At 44.5% G+C, this 20,018-nt stretch overlaps 1 protein-coding gene across 5 annotated transcripts in view; it reads left to right on the plus strand.

Moving 5' to 3' along the window:
• LOC147456092 (cullin-1-like) overlaps nucleotides 1-16,925 on the plus strand; it is a 113,154-nt gene extending 96,229 nt beyond the window's left edge. For 3 of the 5 annotated variants that reach the window (XM_086514658.1, XM_086514657.1, XM_086514656.1), the window contains exons 10-12: nucleotides 15,916-15,988; nucleotides 16,104-16,222; nucleotides 16,553-16,925. In XM_086514658.1, coding sequence (XP_086370784.1) covers nucleotides 15,916-15,988; nucleotides 16,104-16,222; nucleotides 16,553-16,674 — 314 coding nt within the window. In that variant the 3' untranslated portion in view covers nucleotides 16,675-16,925. Of the gene's footprint in view, nucleotides 1-15,915; nucleotides 16,071-16,103; nucleotides 16,228-16,552 lie in introns of those variants that run through there. The other 2 variants (XR_015188428.1, XR_015188429.1) reach the window with 2 other exon arrangements.
• The last annotated feature ends 3,093 nt before the right edge of the window (nucleotides 16,926-20,018 follow it).

Here is a 20,018-nt window from a genome sequence, read left to right on the forward strand (position 1 = left end):
GGGATTACACTATGGCCGACAAAGGGAAGGGCATTATGGAAGAGGGTTCCTCTTCAAAGGACAGAGAGGAAATACCTATGGTTTTCGAGATTGGCGAGAGCTCACGGCCACGTCAGTCTGTGTCCCCTGTCGATGTGAATGTCCCTCCAGTAGTACAGGGCTTTATGACTGGGCAACTTGAGGATGATGCGTTCAGGACACAGTTAGTTGCCGCGGTGAATGTCTTTTCACAACTGGTGCAGAATCCAAGGTTTAGGGAGTTCTTGCAACCGCCACCAGTGCAACAACAAAATAGGCAACCTACACCACGTACAGAGCTTGTTGAGGCTCAAGCCCAAGTACTTAATGCGACTCAGCAAGATAGGGAACACTCGCATGTTGCGGTGTCAGGGCCTCCAAAACAAGTTCCTCCTGTGCTTGAACAGGTGGCTAGAATGCCTATTCCACAGGTTATGCTAGTTCAGTCTGCCACCTTTCAGAGCCCTCATGCTGTCTTGAATGGACAGGGAACTGGTTACCAAGCAATGCACCCAGTTTTTCCACCACCCACGGTACATCCTGGGTATTTCGGGGGTGGATCAGTGTTCCAAAGTATGGCTGGTTATGCGCCTGGAAGTCAGCCGTACATGCCAGGAACAGTGTTTGGGGGTATGCAAGGCATGATGCCAAACCCCATGTATGGTAGTGTTGCCATGCAGCAGGGTTTTCAGTGCAACCAGGGCCAGTTTGGGGTGCCACAGGGTCATTTTGGCATGGCTGGTTTTTCTGGACAGCAACCAGATATCGCACCCCTGATGCAAAAGACAGAGCAAATAGAGAAGTACTGTCGTGGGTTGCCTAAAGGGCTTCGTGATTAGTGTACCAAGAACAGAGTGGCTACCCTCACTCAGCTTATGGAAGTTGCTACTGGTCTTGCCTTGTTGAAAGGAGAGGACAGTGGGTTTCTGAGCAACGAGAAAGGGAGCAAAAGAAAAATTCAGTGAAGAAGTCCTTTATGAAAACGGCTCCTAAAGCGTCATAGGGGTCCTAAAAGGCCACCAAAGACAAGGATTCAGCCGGGACTTCTGGAGCATAGGCAAAGAAACAGAAAAAGAAGCCCTTTGTGCGCAAGTCGTTTGAGCAAAAGAAGGTCCTAATGGCTGAAATATATGCTTTATATGCGAGCAACCTGGTCACTTTGCTACCAATTGTCCACAAAGGAAAAGACCAGCTGACTCAGATGATAAAGAAGACCAGAAAGACAAGAAGCCTAAACCCACGGCAGGTTTGGTGCCAAATATGGTGGGTGATAGGCCCAGTACAGATGCCAGTGAGTTATGCAGGGCATGGGGTAAAGTTAGGGATCAGACGGCACTCATCTTCTTTGATCCAGGTGCCAAAGCCAACTTTATCTCACCAAAGTTAGCTGTGAAGTTGGGCATCAGAGCTGAAGAGATGGGATACACAACACAGGGAGGGTTGGCATGCCCTGGCCACTCAGAGTGTGTAACTCACATTATTGGAAAGCTGCGTCTGCATATCCAGTTATATGTGGACACAGAAGAGTTCTATATCATACCATTGGAAGGGTGCAATGCGCTACTTGGAATTCCATGGATGTTCAGAGTGCATGGCGTGCTAGATGTCTTCGGCAAGACGATCACACTTCAGCATAGGGGCAAAACTCATGTTTTGGATGTAAAGCTCAAAGGGGAGTCTGTCCCTATTGTATCTGCTTCTGCTATCACTTTTGTAATAAAGAATCATCTTTCTGTGTACTTGATTTTTGCATGTGATGTCTCAGATAATTGTCAGTCAAATTTATCTGTGTTAGATAAAGAAAGGTCAACATTTTTGCGAGAGTTTAGTGATTGTTTCTCTGATTCATTACCGTCGCAATTGCCGCCAGAGAGACCTGAGGACCATCGGATAGATTTGGTGCCAGGGTGTAGCTCACCAAATAGACCTCCCTACAGGGTTAGCGCGGCGCAACAGAAAGAGATTATGGGTCAGGTTGAGGAGTTATTAGAGAAGGGGCTGATTCAGCCTAGTTCTTCACCCTTTTGCTCCCTAGTGGTTCTAGTGCAGAAGAAGGATGGCTCATGGCTCATGTGTATTGTTTACCGTGCGTTGAATAAGAATACCATCAAGAATAGGTTTCCTATTCCTCGAATTGGTGATATTCTCGATCGTTTAGAGGGTGTTGTAATTTTCAGCAGGATGGACCTTAAGAGTGGGTACCATTAGATTCGTATAAGGCCAAAGGATGTGCACAAGATTGCGTTTAGAACGACATTTTGTCTTTATGAGTTTCTAGTGATGCCGTTTGAGCTAACAAATGCTCTTGCCACGTTCAACAGAATGATGGATTGGATTTTCCGCTCGCATCAACAGTTTGTTGGGACATTCTTCGATGACATGATAGTCTATTCGAAGAATGAAGAGGAGCATAGGCGTCACTTGACCATTGTGTTCGAAGAGCTACGCAGTCTCACAGGCTACTTGTCAATCCTAAGAAAAGTGAATTCTTCTTGGAAGAGATCCACTTTCTTTGCCACATAGTCTCAAAGGATGGTGTCAGAATGGATCTTGCAAAGGTAAGACATGGCCAGACTTGAAGACTGTGCATGATGTCAAAAGCTTCTTGGGATTATGTTCCTACTATAAAAGGTTTATCAAGATTTTTCCAGAGATAACATCACCTCTTTACGCTTTGCAAAAGAAAGAGGTTACTTTCAGATGGATCCAAAAAGAGATTTCAGCTTTTAGTCTCTTAAAGGAAAAGTTGACTTCAGATCCAGTAATTGTTTTGCCAGATCTCAGGATGTCATTTGTGATCCAGTATGACACGTGTGGCAGTAGCATCGGAGCAATGCTAATGCAAGATGGACGGGTAGTAGCTTATGAAAGCCGAATTTTGCAAGGGCCAAAGAGGACTATGCAAGTTTATGAGAAAGAGCTCTTGACCGTGATTCATGCGCTTTCTAGCTAGAAGCACTACCTCTTAGGTGTTGATTTTGTTGTCCAAACAGATCATCAGTCCTTGCGATACTTCTTGACACAATCAAAGTTATTTGAAAACCATATGCGATGGGCAAACATTCTTTCCATGTTCCACTTCCAAATTATGCATGTGGAAGGCAAGAAGAATGTTGTGGCTGATGCGTTATCAAGAAAGCCACAGATTTCAGCTGTGTCAATTCCTTATCATCATGGGCTAGATGACATGAAGGAACATTATGCTACTGATGAAGATTTTGCAAGGATCTTTGAACAGTTGCAAGAGGGGCAACATCATGAGCACTACCTCCTCAGAGATGGTTTTATGATGATGCATGGCAGACTTTGTGTCACTAGGCCATTGCAACATAAGGTCAAGGAAGAGAGTCATGTCCCACCGTATGCAGGGCATCGTGGTATTGATGCAACAGTTAAAGCGGTAGAGACGTTCTTCTATTGGCCTACCTTGAAGAGATGTGGATGCCTATGTGCGACCATGCGTGATTTGCCAAAGGGTCAAGTTTGACAGGCAAAAGGCACCAGGGCTATTACAACCACTGCCGATTCCGGATAAGCCATGGGAAAGCATTGCTATGGACTTTATCTTTGATCTTCCAAGAACGCCAATAGGGAATGATGGTATATGGACCATTATCTGTAGGTTCAACAAGCAGGCCCATTTTATCGCTGTCAGGAAGAAGATAAAATCTGATCAGATGGCACGCTTGTTTATGTACAATGTGTTTAAGTACCATGGTATGCCACAATCGATTATCAGTGATGTGATCCTCCTATGACCAGTTTGTTATGGAGAGGATTGTTTGAAAACATGGGCACTACGCTCAAGTTCTCGTCTTTGTTTCATCCACAAACTGATGGAAAGTCAGAAGAGGCTAATTCTACTGTCTTAGATCTGCTCAAATGCTATGTGTCAGATAACAAGGGCAAGTGGGAACAATATTTGCCTATGCTTGAGTATGAGTACAATAATACGGCGCATTCGTCAACTGGCAAAGCACCTTTCGGGATTGTTGAAGGCGGCAAAAAAGTTCCTCCCATTTGCATACAAAGAACAAGATCTTTGAGGCAGATCGATATGTTGAAAACATGGATGAAATGTATAAGAAAATTAAAGCTGCCTTGGAGAAGACTCAAGCAAAGCAGAAAAACGCTGTTGATTGTCACCGTCGTGAATTGCTGTTATCACCTGGTGATTGGGTTCTGTTAAGGTTCGAAAAGGCAAGGTTAAAGAAAATGAAGGGCAAGGAACGGCTGTTTCCTAAGCTCAGTATGCGTTACTATGGGCCCTTTCAAGTGCTTGACAAGATCAGCGATGTGGCTTACAGGCTGGAATTGCCCGATGCGTGGAAGATTCATAATGCGTTTCATGTGAGTCTTCTAGGACCTTTCGTTGGTGATGTGCCAGAAGATATGTCAGATGAGGATCAGCCCGAAGTTGAGGAACTTGATGAGATCTTGGTACCTGAGCAAGTTTTGGCACATAAGGATAGGACGGGTTGCAAGACGCTATTTGGTGAATTTTAAGAACTATCCGTCTATGGATGCAAAGTGGATGGAAGAGCATGAACTGTCAGAGTTACCAAATGTATTGCAGCTTTACCTTGAAGCCTTTGGGTTACAACCTACTTATGCCCCAACCCAACGTGTGCAAAGGAGGGGTAATGATGGAGCTAGTACATCAAATGTACATATGAATTCAGTGTAATGGATGGAAATGACAAAAGTATGAAGGTCTCATTAAGTCATTTGTATCTATGTGTTACGACCTTTCTTGCGTATACATTCGATGATAAAAGAGTGTTGATAGCACAAGATCATCAATGGCGTGTATTTATGGTATGCTTTTGCAATTTCAAGAGGGGGGTATGTCACGAGGACGTGGCAACTGCAAGAGGGGGGTATGTCACGAGGATGTGACAACTGCTAACCTTAGTTGTTGGTTTCTTTCCAATGATTTTTGTTTTATTTTTGAGACGCTCTTTTTGAAGTTGCAAACGGTCGGACATTGTATGGCCAATGTGAACGGTAGTTTCACCCGCAGACAGGAAGGTGGTCGGCATTGGAATTCGTATAGTAAGAGGATGTCTAGGTTCAGTGTAAGGTCATGTAGGTCCCCCCGTCGCACTTAGCAAGTTGGTGGATACTAGGAAGTGAACTCAATAAAGGATGCATGCATAAAGTCAAGGTGGGACTACCAACAGAAAGTATCCGACAGTTGGGCCACATTGCACTTTTGGATGCCGTCCCAATGAGGATAGCTGGTCAGATGTGTGGGGGAGCAGGAGAGAGAGCCCACTTGCTGTCCTATGCAATGAGAGTGAAGGAGAAGAGAAGAGAGGCGCTGAAGAAGCTCACGCAGAGAAAACGTGAGAGAGAGAGAGAGAGCTCGTTGAATTTTTGGGAAAAGCCACGCTATTGTTCTTTTGGGCTTCACATTTGAGTATATGAGTAAGTGACTAGGGGGCCATTCACACTTGGGCCCCCTCACTTATAAGTCTTTTTAACTTATAAGTTATAAGTACAAGGCACTTAGGCCTTTATTCCCTAACAACCTCCCACCTAAAGGCAATGTACCTTGGGAGATCAAAGAATCAGCTAACTATGATACAACAGCTGATCATGCACTTACTCATCCAACACCCATCATCTGACGGCAATATGCAAACCGCTCTGCTGGAAGACTCTTGGTCAAAAGATCTGCAGGATTGTCATCTGTGTGCACCTTGACAAGTGTAATGCTCTTGTCATCAAGCACACTCCTGATAAAATGATACTTCACCTCTATGTGCTTTGTCTTGGCATGAAAAACAGGATTCCTTGCAAGCATAATAGCACTTTGACTATCACAGTGTAGCACAGGAACCGGTGACTTAATGCCAAGCTCTTCTACCGAACGCATGAGCCACAAAGCTTCTTTGCATGCCTCAGTGGCAGCCACATACTCAGCCTCAGTGGTAGACAAAGCAACACATTTTTGCAGTCTAGAAATCCAAGAAACTGCACCTCCTGTGAATGTAAACACATATCCAGAGGTAGACTTTCTGCAATCTGGATGTCCAGCAAAATCTGCATCTGTAAAGCCATGCACAGATGTCTCACTCTTCCCAAAACAAATGCACAAGTCTTTAGTGCCTTTCAAGTATCTCAAGATACATTTCACTGCTTCCCAATGCTTTTTGCCAGGATTGCTCATGTACCTGCTTACCACTCCCACCGCAAATGCAATGTCCGGACGTGTAGCAACCATAGCATACATCAAATTGCCAACGGCTGATGCATAAGGAATCTTGGCCATTTCAGCCCGCATATCATCTGTGTTTGGGCAGTCATGTGCAGTCAGTTTTACATATGGAGGCAGCGGAGTACCAAGTGCCTTTCCCCCATCCATATGAAAACGATGTAGCACCTTATTAACATAATCTCGTTGAGATAGATACAGACGCATGTTGGGTCTATCTCGAGAGATACGCATGCCCAAAATATGATTAGCATCACCAAGATCCTTCATGTCAAAGCGATTCTTTAAGCTTTGCTGTAATGCATCCAACTCCGTGACATTGTTACCCGCAATAAGCATGTCATCAACATACAAAATCAGCAATAAAAGAGATTCATCACTTGCCGTTTTGATATACAAACAGTGATCAGAATTACTTCTTTTGTATCCTTGAGACCTCATGAATGTATCAAACTTGTGATACCATGCACGGGGAGACTGTTTCAAACCATACAAGCTCTTCAAGAGTCTACATACTTTCTTCTCTTGCCCCTTTGACACAAAACCTTCTGGCTGCATCATATAGATCATCTCAAGCAAATCGCCATGCAAAAACGCTGTTTTGACATCCATTTGCTTTAACTCCATATCTTCAGAAGCAACCAGGCCTAAAACAAGACGTAATGTGGCAAGCTTTACAACAGGAGAAAAAATCTCATCAAAATCCACACCATGCTTTTGCTTGTACCCTTTAGCAACCAAACGTGCCTTGTACTTAGAAGAAGCATTAGATGTGACCTTGGTTTTGTAAACCCATTTACATGGTAGAGCCTTATGCCCTTTAGGCAAATCAACCAAGTCCCATGTATGGTTTTTCTCCAAAGACTGCATTTCCGAAACCATTGCTTTGAACCATTTCTTACTGTCTTCCCGTTGCATAGCCTCTTTATAGCAAGACGGCTCACCACAATCAGTAAGCATGACATAGTCCAAAGACGGTTCATATCTATCGGGGGGCCTTGTCACCCGAGTAGACCTACGCACCCAATGATCCATAACAGGTGGATTTTCAGCCTGTAAACCATCAAAAACAGCAGGCTGTTCAGCCGGTTGCATCGCAACAACGGGCGGTCTAGGAGCATCAACCTGTTCCCCTAATTGTGGTGCATCAATGGCAACTTGTTGGGGCTGATTTTCAGCAGCTAATGGCTAATTTTCAGCACCATTTTCAGCATGTAAAGGCTGCTGAACATTGGGCCTTCTTGGCTGTCCATATGTAACATCTTCACGAAAAACAACCCGGCGCACTTCCTCGACCTTTGTGGGCTGTTTGTGCATGCAATTCTCATTGAAGATGACATCATTGCTGCGTATGATTTTCTGTAATGCGGGATCCCATAATCTATACCCCATTTCACCATCCTCACCATATCCTAGGAAAATGCATTTATGAGACTTTGGTTCTAGTTTGGTGCGCAGTTCACTCCGGATGTGAACATAGGACTCACAACCAAACACTCTTAAATGTGCATATGAGGGTGGCTTGCCAGACCACACCTCCTCAGGCACCTTTCCACCCAAAGCCTTGCTAGGTGAGCGATTAATCAAGTGAATAGCTGTTTGCACAGCTTCTGCCCAAAAACCATGAGGTAATGCAGCATGTGACAGCATACTCCGAACTTTCTCTTGGATAGTCCGGTTCAACCTCTCTGCAACTCCATTCTGAGAGGGATTAAAAGGAGCCGTGAGCTCTCTTTTAATACCTTTAGTCGCACAAAAGTCAATAAATGCTTTTGATACATACTCCCTCTCATTGTCCGAGCGCAAAGACCTAAGCTTCTTGTCAATTTGATTCTCAACAAACGCAAGAAACTTCTTGAAAGTATCCAAAACATCGCTTTTAGCATGTATTGGATACACCCACACCTTACGTGTAGCATCATCGATAAACGAGACAAAATATTTCTTTCCCCCTAAGGACAACTGTGGCATTTCACATACATCGGAATGCACTAAGTCTAACCTGTCAGACTTCAAAGAAAGAGACCTTTTGTGCGGTGTTTGACTGTGCTTACCATAAATACAGTGCTCACAGTGAGAAAAATCAGCATACCTCAAACACGGCAAATAACCACAACGAGACAGAGTTTCCATTCCTCTTTTACTCATGTGTCCCAACCGGCCATGCCACAAAGAAACACTTGGCTGCTCGGTTACGGCGACAACATGGTCATGCACACTAGATACATGCAAAGGGTACAAAGTGTCCGATTTACAACCCTTGGCTACAATCCGGGCCCCTTTACAAATTTTCCACTTGCTATCACCAAAAGTGGTGTGATAGCCTGCATCATCTAGCTGCCCTGTACTAATCAAACTCTTCTTGAGTTGTGGCACATGACGCACTTTGTGCAAAACAAAAGTCATACCATCAGCAAAAGAAAACTGGACACTGTCAATACCTGCAATGTCACATGCATAGTTGTCTCCCAAATAAACAGTGCCCTGCACCTCACCTGGGTACTGTGTAAACCAATCCCTATGAGGTGTTACATAAAGGACGCACCTGAATCAAGAATCCAAGTATGCATGTCCACATCAGAACCCATAGCAAGGGTATGTGCATCCACAGAAGAGGCATTGAGTACATCAGTGCTGCTGTCACTGTCACAACTACTAGCAACATTGATTTCCTCAATCAACACAGTGCTCTTCTTGGCATTTCCCTTGTCCTTTGCATCAGTTTCAGCACCCTTGTTCTTCTCTTTCTTCCACTCATAGCATTCCCGTTTATAATGCCCTTTCTTTCCACAATGATGACACACAACATCTTTCCTACGAGATTTGTTGCGTGCCTTGTCCTTACTGTCAGATTTCTCCCTCTGTTGAGACCTGCCTCTCAAGTGCAATGCATTAGAAGACCCACCTGTGGTGTTCTTCCTGTTCATCTCTTCCATCAAGAGAGAACTCTCTACATCTGCATACTTAAGTGACGCACTTGAGTTACTAAGAGCTGTCCGGAATACATCCCAACTCTCGGGCAATGTGCATAGCAGAAAAGTAGCTTTGAACTCCTCATCAATCGTGAATTTCAGCTCTGTCAGTTGGCTGAAAATAGAATTGAATTCATTGAGGTGCACTGACATGTGCGTGCCCTCCTTCATGCGGAGATCCATAAGCTTCTTAAGCCAATACACTTTACTGGCAGCACTCTGCTGTGCATACAACTCGTCTAAACGCTTCCACATGCCCCATGCTGTCTGTTCATTCTCTACATTGAAGAGTAAATTGTCAGACACCGAAAGCATGATCGTGGAGCGAGCCAACTCGTCCACTTCTTCCCATTCTTCAACCTCCATATCAACCGGTTTCACACCCTGTAACTTAATAGGTTTCGCCTGTTTCTTCTGCAACATCACATTATAACATTGCTTCTTCCATATAGCAAAGTTATGGGCACCTTCAAGCTTGCGAATGTGCAACAAATTGCCACTTTCACTGCTAGAAGCCATTCTGAGTGATTGCAAACACTGAAACCCTGTTTTGCCGACCTAAACACGCCCAAATGTGCGCAATCGGGCAAAAAACAGCTTGCTGTTACAGAAAAACAGCGAGCAAATTTCACGCGAAATCACCCCAAAACAGCGTACATTCACTGCCAAACCCTTACCAAAGGTTTCCACAAGGTGTATACATCATTTGCTTGCTGAAATTCCCTGTTTTAGGGCAAAAATCAGACCTGTAAACACCTGTTTTGCTGAATTTTCAGAACCTCGTTGGTGGAAACACCTGTAAGATTGACCTGTGAGACTTGCCCTAATGAAATTGCATCAAATTGACCCCGAAATTGGTCAATTTCAGCAGAAATAGGCTGCTGTTCGCCAGTTTTTGAAACCCTAATTGTGGGGAAACTGTCACCGGAGGTCGATTCTACATGGTGAGAGGATCCCTTCGCGACAGAGTTGATCGAAAACGGTTGAATATCCTTCCCGCAGCGAGCAAGAACAGAATTCTGATCTGTGTTGCGAAGATGGCTCTCTTGGAAACCCTAAAGCTCTGATACCATGTGTGAGGGAGCAGGAGAGAGAGCCCACTTGCTGTCCTATGCAATGAGAGTGAAGGAGAAGAGAAGAGAGGCGCTGAAGAAGCCACGCTATTGTTCTTTTGGGCTTCACATTTGAGTATATGAGTAAGTGACTAGGGGGCCATTCACACTTGGGCCCCCTCACTTATAAGTCTTTTTAACTTATAAGTTATAAGTACAAGGCACTTAGGCCTTTATTCCCTAACAAGATGACCAGTGGGAGCCCAACGGAAGCATCCCCTCAAAATGAGGGAACTGCTATTTTGGGCCGTGAAATGTGTTCGCGTCATTACCAAGGTTGTTTCCGTACGTACGTACGGTCTGGTTCCGTACCGTACCGTACGTCCGTACGGTATCCATACGTACCGTACGATTCCGTACGTACCCAGTGTCAAAAAAATAAAAAATAAAAAATAAATTCGCCAACGGTGTCTATTCCCCGTGGTCGGACTGGTTGGGCGAGGCCTTTAATAAGTCCACCTATCCTATATTGGTTATTATCACAACAGAGAACCAGAGAGTAGAATAGAGTCTCTGCACAGAGACTAAGGAAGGATTTGCCTCCACCGATAAGGTTCTTTCTCCCTCCCTCCCTCTCTCCCTTTGTGTTTGGAGTCTGCAAGGAGGCACTCTAGAGTCCTGACCTCGCAAAAGATTGTAAGTTTTCTATTCAACTTTGAAGTGTGCATTAATTGTGTTGCAGAGTTATCTAGCGGTTACTTAACTTGTGGGGTGATTTTAAGTGTTTTTTGAAAGTTGTGGTTATGTTTAAGTATTGTGCAGTGTTTTTAAACTAGATAGGTTGTATATAAATTTGAAATTCTTTGTATTTTTAGCTTTTAAAAAATATACTACGAGTTTTACGTACCTTATGGCCCAATCTATACAGTACAACGTACAGTACGTACCGAACACGTACCAAATACTACGTACCTTACAACCTTGGTCATTACCTTCGGTATGACCAGGGGAACACTTTAACTCTGCTGCGAAGTCAAATGAGCAACCAGTCGGGAGATTTTTAGGCGGCAACCCTGAAACGGGCAAAAGCTTGTAATCGCGCCAAGTGGTAGATTTTCATGCACTTGCCCCTTACAGAAGAAGCGGCGCTGAATTTGAAGAGAGGGGAGGCTTTATTATGCAATTTGTCACAGGTTAAGAGCTATGGAGTGCTTTCTTTCCCTCTCATGTACAGTGTGGTGCTAGGAGTGATGCCCTGCACACTACACACTGCTCTCTCTCCCCTACGTGCAGTTATGTGATGCCCCACAAGAGGGCTCTTCATTTGACTGATGTTCAGCTGTGTGGTTTCGTGCTTTTGTGCTGAGGCAAGAGCCTGCTTGAGCAGGAACAAGGGTAGCTAGCTGCTACTTCAAAGTAGGCACCGGTGAGGGTCATAACCTCACCGTACAGGTGCGAATTCAGCGCTGCGTATGCGTTGTAAATTGACCGTTTTTCAGCCATACGGACGCTAGAATCATTGGGAATCGTGCCCCATTGGCAGAGGACAGCTAGGGGACTGTTTGGGGCTGAAAACAGGGCAAAAACCAGTAAATACAGCGTGCTGAATTTACTGTTTTTTGGGCAGGAATTAGAGGGTATACGCCAATGGAATTGAGTTCTAGCAAGGGAATTGGTTTCAAGCAAGTTTTGGGGCTGTTATGTTGCCGAAATTTGGCCAAAACTGGTAGTATCTAGCGGGATACAGGTAAAGTATCCCCAGGACTCTACTTTGTAATTTACCCTCCTAATGAATAAAGAAATACCGAAAGGGGCGCCAATTTTGGGGCCTACAGGTTGTCGAGGTCTGCTCGGAGCATTCTAGCTTCCGAGCCGTTTGTGTGCTTAAGTGTTAATTCCCGTCGCAGGTTTCCTTTGCATGTTCTCTCTGTGTGTGTCTAAAGTAAAGAATTCCAGGTGAAAGCCAAAGCGTACCCCCCTATGGGCCCGTTTCAGCTCCTGTTGGAGGGGGTCAAAACGGTTCTCTGTCGGAACCCAATGCTACTAAGCTGCAGGAGGTCGGCCATCAGGGCGGGCAGTGTGGCGAGCCTGTCCCGCTCGACGGTGACCGAGCACCTGGTACCAGCCATAAGCTAGCTGATCGTTGGCCTTTGTCGAGGTACTAGCCTGTATGTCCTGGGTACCTGTCTGCTGAGCATGCTCAGCCTTGGGAGGCTGTGCATGTGCTGTGGGTCGAGATCTCTTGCGAGGATAGGCCTTCGCTAAGTGGCCCATTAGCCTGTAAATGAAGCACTCGTTTGGGAGTCCCGAATACTCCACCCTCTGGCGTAACTATCCCCCACTCACCCTAGGTAGAAGGACCACCTTCGGGGGAGAGAGTTTCACGAACCAGAACGCGAGCTGAAGGCACACCGACAGCCTTGGCTGCAACTGAAGTTGCCATGTACGGGGTCTCCAAGATTGTCCTGATCTCGGAACCATTCCTGGAAAGAAGCAGGAAGTATTCTCACCTCAGGGGGAAGCATACAGAAATAGGCAAGTCTGCCTTCTCTACAAGAACATTCGATGCAGGATCGAACCCATGGCTCCACTGTCAGAAGTGAGCTATGACCGCTCGGATGGCCAACAGGCTCATCGAGATGATCTTGGCCGCAATCTCGGGAGTCTCAAACTCTATCTGATAGTATCCCTGCCCGAGGATCTCGATGTCAATGATCTTCCCCACCTTTGCTAGAAGGCGGACTTGCAAAAGGTTGCGTACCTCTTCTCAACTGGGCAGTTGCCAATAATCTTGCAGATGACAGTGGTGGCCTGAAGGCGCTCCATCTCTGTTGCGAGGCTCGCTTGCTCTTCTGGCGACAGAGCAAGTCGGATGGTGGGCTCGGCGCGGTCGGGCGAGGGGGCCTCATCTGAGTCCCTCTGTTGTGGAGCATGAGCGTCCGTCTGTGTCTGCAACTATTGGCGGGCGGGGTGTTGGCGCGACCTTTGCTGATGCAAATCCTTACTCTGAAGGGAATCCAAACCCGGAGAACAGAGGTCGGAATAGTGAAAGGGGGGGGGGGGGGGGGGGGGGGGGGGGGGGACTACGCGTGAAAATGTGTGAGGAGGGCTGGGTGGACATCGGGCTGGAGCGTAAGGGGTAGAGGGAGTGGGTGGGCGCGAGGAGGGATGGGCGGGGGATGGGCAGCACGAGCAGGGGGGAGGGGAGGCATGGGGGCGCGAGCAGGAGGGAGGGGGGGTGCATTGGGTAGGGAGAGCAGAGTGCGAGCGTGCTTTAAAAAAAAACAAAAAAACCTTCAAGTGGGTAACAATCCAAGAGATTTGGTCAAATTAGAGTGATATTGTACAACGGCATAAGACTAATATATCCAAGTAAAGGGTAGCGGCTAACACGGTAAGGTGGCCGGTTCATTGGTGTGCCTCCAAGAATCAGATCAATAGTATGGTCCTCAGGACGAGATGGGGGCAACTCACTTGGCAGGCCTTCTGAGAAACAATCAGCATGTGTGTGTAGAAAATATTGTCATTCTTTGTCTAGTTCAGACATGTTCGTTCGATGTTCATCATTCAATTCTTTCAAATAGATTAAGTAAAGAAAAAAATTGGATTTTATTAATTTTGAAACGGTCGAAGCCGATACAAAAGGGACAGACTTGCCCTTCAATTTTACATCTAGTGCAATTTTTCTACCCTCCCTTCTCATTTGTCAAAGTCACTATTTTGGCTCGATAGTCGACCACGACGTTGTTCTTATGGTACCAAGGGATTCCTAGGAGGACGTCACACCCTTCCAAAGGCATGATGTAACAGTCCTCGTGCCCTAAATACCCTTGACAATGCAAACGAAGTTTGCCAATGAGAGGCCTAATGGCTATATCTCATCTAGGCGCCACTAGAACTGCCTCCACTGGTGGCCCCATCTTGTCGGGCGTAATCTCTAGCTGCGCCGCCAATTCAAGTGAACTTGGCTCCTCCACCAAAAAAGATAAGGGCTTCCTGATCTTTCACTTTGTCCCAAGCGTGGCAAAGTTCTGTACTTTCATCCATCTGGCCTGGGTCGGTTGCCATGCAATCCGGTACCAGTCCTACTTTCATCTTGCCTTTTCTGCCACGTTGCTCCGCTGCTCTCTGACCTGTCTTCAGTCTATCCTCGTTGTGCCTTTTTGGGGCACTTTGCGGAGATGTGCCCTTGTTCCTTGCAACCAAAACAATTCCCCTCTTTGAGATAATTATCCCTCTCTCTAACAGTCAATCGGGGTCGTGTATCTTTCTTTTCCTAGGCATTCTTTTTCTTTCTATTTTCAGTGTTCGAGGTTTGTCTGGTCCTCTGAGTCAAAATTTCATCAGTGGGGTAGGTCAAATTCCCTGAATGTATCGAGAATCCCCGTTTCACATGACCCATTAGTTGTTGAATAGAGTCAGACTTTTGTTCAAGGCAGTAATCTCGGATCTGTGTAGGGAGTCCGCATCATAACCGCTCAATGTGTTCTTTAAAGGTGACCTTCTTAAACGAAGGGGTCGGTAGAAAAGAATCCCAAAACCTCTCGCAATATGCATCCAAAGAATCTCCCTTGGTCATCCGAAGATGGTTCCAAGCGGTTCTTACATCTCGTTCATACTCCTGGGTCAACCAAGAAGAAATAAAGAGCCGTTTGAACTTCAACCACTTGACTGGGGCTTCTTTCCTCAAAAGAAGAGTGGACCACCATGTTTGCGGATTTCCTTTTAAAAACGATGCAACCCTCCTGATCTTGGAGTGCTCTCAGTAATGCCCTTCAAAGAAGGCTATGTCAGACTATTGGATGAAGGCCAAAGTCCTCATAGCATCTCGAAATCCAAAAAAGGATTCAAATTTTATTGATTGTCCACCCTCTTTGAATTCCTTTGACTTCTTGCTCTTATCTTGGAGAAAGTCGTACAGGTATGCCGTATTAATCCAAATTGTATAATATAATTTGAAATACACCGTATTTTCTTGTACGAAACCATACCGCACTTCACCGTACGACCACATAGTGACAACCGTATCAATGTCTTCTTTTGGCCTAGTACTCCGCACAAACACAAGGTTACTTTACTTCACTTGAGAGAAATTGAACACAATGAAAGAGAGAGAGAGAGAGAGAGAGAGAGAGAGAGAGAGAGAGAGAGAGAGAGAGAGAGAGTCCCAACGACCTGTAGCAGTAGCTTGTCCACGTGGCTCAAGTGCAATGTGCACGTGACAGTGACAACCCCTATCAATGTCGCCTTTTGGCTTGCTTTGTAATCAGTGACGTATTTGCCCTCAAAATCGGCACCATCTGGGCGTTCTGAGGGGTTTCTCAAGTTATGAAAATCAGCCTCTTTCTTTGCGCGCGTAGACACACACACACAGATATATATATATATATATATATATTTTATTATTTTTATTTTTATTTATTTATTTATAGAGAGAGAGAGAGAGAGAGAGAGAGAGAGAGAGAGAGAAATGAAATGTTATATTAATGTCTTCAAAAGGCCAAAGTGACCTATGAGACCAGGAAGTTACAATGCGGTGTATCTGATACCAAGTCAGATTAACAAAATAGAGAGAGAGAGAGAGAGAGAGAGAGAGAGAGAGAGAGAGAGAGAGAGAGAGAGCATTGCCTTATGATTGTGTGCTTTGACGTAGTTCTTTTCTTCGGATGGGCCTATTTGCCAGAGTCTTGGCTTTACTCCATGGGCATCACCTATTATCCTAGTCGGTAACTTGTTTACTTTGCTCTATACGAAGAGATGTAGGATAAATCAGAAACGAAGTGCCAAAGCTTGGAGTCTCTACTAAAGGTATGTATTGTTTCTTTCTCTCTGGATTGGCAGGTATTGGGCTGTCGCGTTTCCTGCTTATGCTATAATGCTGATTGTGTTCATCTGTATTGCTTATACAAGTTTAAATTACATTGCCACCATTCCACCAGATTCATGGAACTCCTTGTGTGGTAAGCTTAGTACTTTCTCTCTGATCAAGCTGCATGCATTTTTCTGCATGCTTATGAAGGGAGTGCGTGGATTGTTTGCATTGGTCTACTTCTACTTGTGATTATGTTTGCTTGCTTGTTTGGTTGTTTTTCTTTGTTACCATTTTTTCCTTTCTGTAAATTTGTTTTTCAATTATCTTTCTCCTCTTCCTTCCATCTTAATTATTTGTATTGGATCTTACGAAGGTGGTTGGGTGTGCATGTGTTCGTTTGTTAGCTCATCTCTGAGTGAGTGAGATTTTAATAGATGGATGCTTGCTGAGCTTGATAATGGTGCAATGCATTTTGCAGATGAGTTTACAAGCGCTCCGGTGATGTTTCCTGCAAATGATGCTGCGCTGAATGAGAGGCCAGTCGACCCTATCTCAGACATCCCCATTACAGAAGTGAATCGCATGATGTTTGGCCTTTAACTGAAGTGTATTGAATATTTTGCAAATCTCACATTGACCCCAAAGTTGATGGGACAATAATGCACAATTCATATTTAGTTGGCCATGTTTGGCAAATGAGCATATCCATAGTAGCCAGGGAGTTGTGTAACAGCTTTGTCGTACAAAATGCGTTTATAGAAGTCTCACAAAAAACAACTGGTGACAATGTATAAATGTATGCGGAAAGCTCACAAGGCTAGATATGAAAAGTCCACTCGAGATTGTAGATTGTTTGATAGTTGCAACTATTGTTGGATCTCTGGGATCTAACCATGAATTGATGTTGGTGAAGAACCCAAAATGTGCAATCCCAAAGTATGAGCCCCTGCTTTGGCCATCAATCCAGATATGTTCTAGGAATATGCTCAAATCCAGGTCAATGTGCTAAATCTGTCTCCATATGTGGAAACGCAGAAGGTCTCTTATTTGCCCTTCTCATGTGTAATTTGTTTTTATTTTTTGTTTTAATAAAAAAAGTAATGTAAAGTTTATTGAAGTTTTATACTCGATTCACTTTGAAATCTTCTTACTTCCAAATGTATACTTCGTTATGTGGAGCCTATCAGCCCTTCTATAGGTATAATACTTACTACTGGCTCCAACTTTCACTTTTCAATACATAGTATCTTCCCAAGATGCTTCAGCATCTCGAGTTAGCTTCAAAAGCACCCCTAATCCCTAGGATTTGACCTCAGCCCGTAGACACTAAAAAGACAAGCTTAACCACTAGGCTATTCGCCTTGGTTGCCCTTAGGGCTCCCTTAAGCACTAAAAAAAACAAATCCCCCCCTCCCCCCCCCCAACCCTACCCTAGCCTACCCCTACCCCCCCTTTCTCCTTTTGCTTTTTTTCCCCCACCCTTCCCTTTTCCTTCCCCCCCCCCCCCCCCCCAAAACTAATTAATGGTTTGTAAAAAAGTCGTTTTGGCTACCTACTAAGTTAAGTCCTTTCTGCCAACTAAGGGTATACGTAAAGAGGCAAGCCCTCCTTGTTTAGTACGAAGCATTATGCCCTTGTTCTGAGGCATGGCTTCACATCCCATTCTTGCCATGCAAAAACCAGCTTGTTTTTTTGGTGTTTGATGATGGCCCTAACTTCCTTGGAGGTCCTTGCTCCTTGGCTAGGTGTGAAGATGTCCATCATTTCTTGCAAGTAGTTTGGACCTGATTGGGTGCAATTGTCCCAAGTAACTTCCGTTGTGGAGAGTTCCATTTGAATTCTGAACCTTGGACCTACTCCAGGCTCTCTATTGATGGATCCTCGTAGGTTATTAGATGGAATGAGTGGATGGCCTAAAAAACACTACTAATATTTTGTAATTCTATATTACTAGTCATAAATCTCAAAGAGGGAAACCCACCAAAAAGGGAAGAATATACAATTTAGACTATGCGTCAAGAGTACAAGTGGATCTAGATCAGCTTGCCAGTCAGCTCCGGTGGGGTATTGTGGATATAGGACCCCCCCCCCCCCCCCCCCCCCTCCCTCTTTTCCCTTTGGCTCTTTTCTTCCCCTTTCCCACTTTTTGCCCTTCATTTTTTATTGAATTAGATGTTTTGTAAGGACCCTTTTCTTTTGATTGGATTAGATGTTTTGTAAGGTTTTTGTTTAAAGAGAACCAATGTGTGATACGTGGAGGTTTTCTCTTTCCTTGAATTTTTTAAGCTCCATCAAGTAGTAGTAGAGATGTAGTATGTTGACAATTTCGAAGCAGATGAGCAAGAGTCTTAGCTTCTCGAGTACATTTTATACATAGAGTCGATGCATGTGACGAGATTCAGGGTAACATCCAAGAGGTAGTATCTCTCCAAGGCATGTCACAAGAATAACCTCTCTTTCAGGGGAAGACTACTTTTCCATATAGCTTGTAGTCTTCTTTGTCACCAACATGTTGGTTTATTCATGTTCTGTAATGTGTTGCAATGGTTAGCAATCCAAGGATTATGTTGCATTTTTTGATAGAGATGTTTGGTTGAAATCTTCACAAGTGAATCTCCGTAATGTGTAAATCCTTTTCTCTATCACGAGTTTTGCAAGAGAAGTAACTAGTGAAGGAGGAGGTAACATCTCTTGGATTGTGTTCCATTAGGGGCCTATAATGCAATCCAAGACCATATTTGCTCACAACATTAGGAAAGCCCTTGATCATTGATCACGAGTTTTGCAAGAGAAGTAACTAGTGAAGGAGGAGGTAACATCTCTTGGATTGTGTGCCATTAGGGGCCTATAATGCAATCCAAGACCATATTTGCTCACAACATTAGGAGAGGAAAGCCCTTGATCATTGACCACGTCCTCAATCATCCTTACATTCTTCTGAGAACTGGAGTATGCTATGGGGTGGAATGTATCCCCTTTATGGAAGAGGTTGTGGGAGAGGAGAAAATCATCCCCAAGATGCAAGGATGCAACCTCTTTAAACACCACTCCCTCCTCCAAATCTTCCTCCGGGGTGTGTGCCTCAAGCTCCACAAGGTCAAGTAGTAAATCATCATGAGGAAAGGGAGGGAGAGCAAAATCTTCATGTGATTCATTTGGATGAAAAAGCTCTTGATCTTATGGCTAACAAGAGGGATCAAGGCTTCCATGCAAGATATTGGAGCTAAATATCAGTCAACGTTGATGTGAAGATGCCGATGACCAACCACAAGAGGGATAAATAGTCGAGGATGTGAAGATATCTGCTTTAAGTATTGAATGTTTGGTGGATTTTTTCTGTCATGGAAGCCAGAGTTCGTGCATATTGAGTATTTTTGGAAAGACTATGGCTTATGGCCATGCATGCCAAGCAAGATTGGGAAAGGAGAGTTCTCTCCATTCGAGATAGAGTTAAGGCAAGGACCATTGTGTATAACATGCACACGAGTGTCAAACCCATGTGAATGATCAAGATAGCTTTTAAAAGACATTGAGTGAAGAGGATTCTCAAGAGAACAGTGAGGAGGACTCTACTACAGATATCAATAGCTCTAGGAGAGAGGAGGTATGTCAAATCAACACTGATCTTTATGGCATTACCTTGAATGTCATGGAAAAGGTGGGTCAAGAGGAGGACTCTCAGGGTATGTCCAATTTTGAAGATTTTAATTTCTTTACTCACATCGAAATACTAAGCATGCTAGTAGGAGAGGGTTTTTTAATCAAGGAGAAGGAGGAGTATATCAATATGTGTGCCAAATTTCCTAAGCCTTTTTTCACTAGCTACAAGGATTTGAGAGGATATAGGGGGTGGAGCACACCATAGAAGTTTAACTTGGCACAAGTAAGGGTCGCCTTATTGGGCCATGTGGTCTCACAGAATGGAATTGAAGCGAACCCCAAGA

Source organism: Adiantum capillus-veneris, chromosome 6, assembly GCF_014529385.1.
Source record: "Adiantum capillus-veneris isolate H3 chromosome 6, ASM1452938v2, whole genome shotgun sequence".
NCBI classification, from domain to species: Eukaryota; Viridiplantae; Streptophyta; class Polypodiopsida; order Polypodiales; family Pteridaceae; genus Adiantum; species Adiantum capillus-veneris.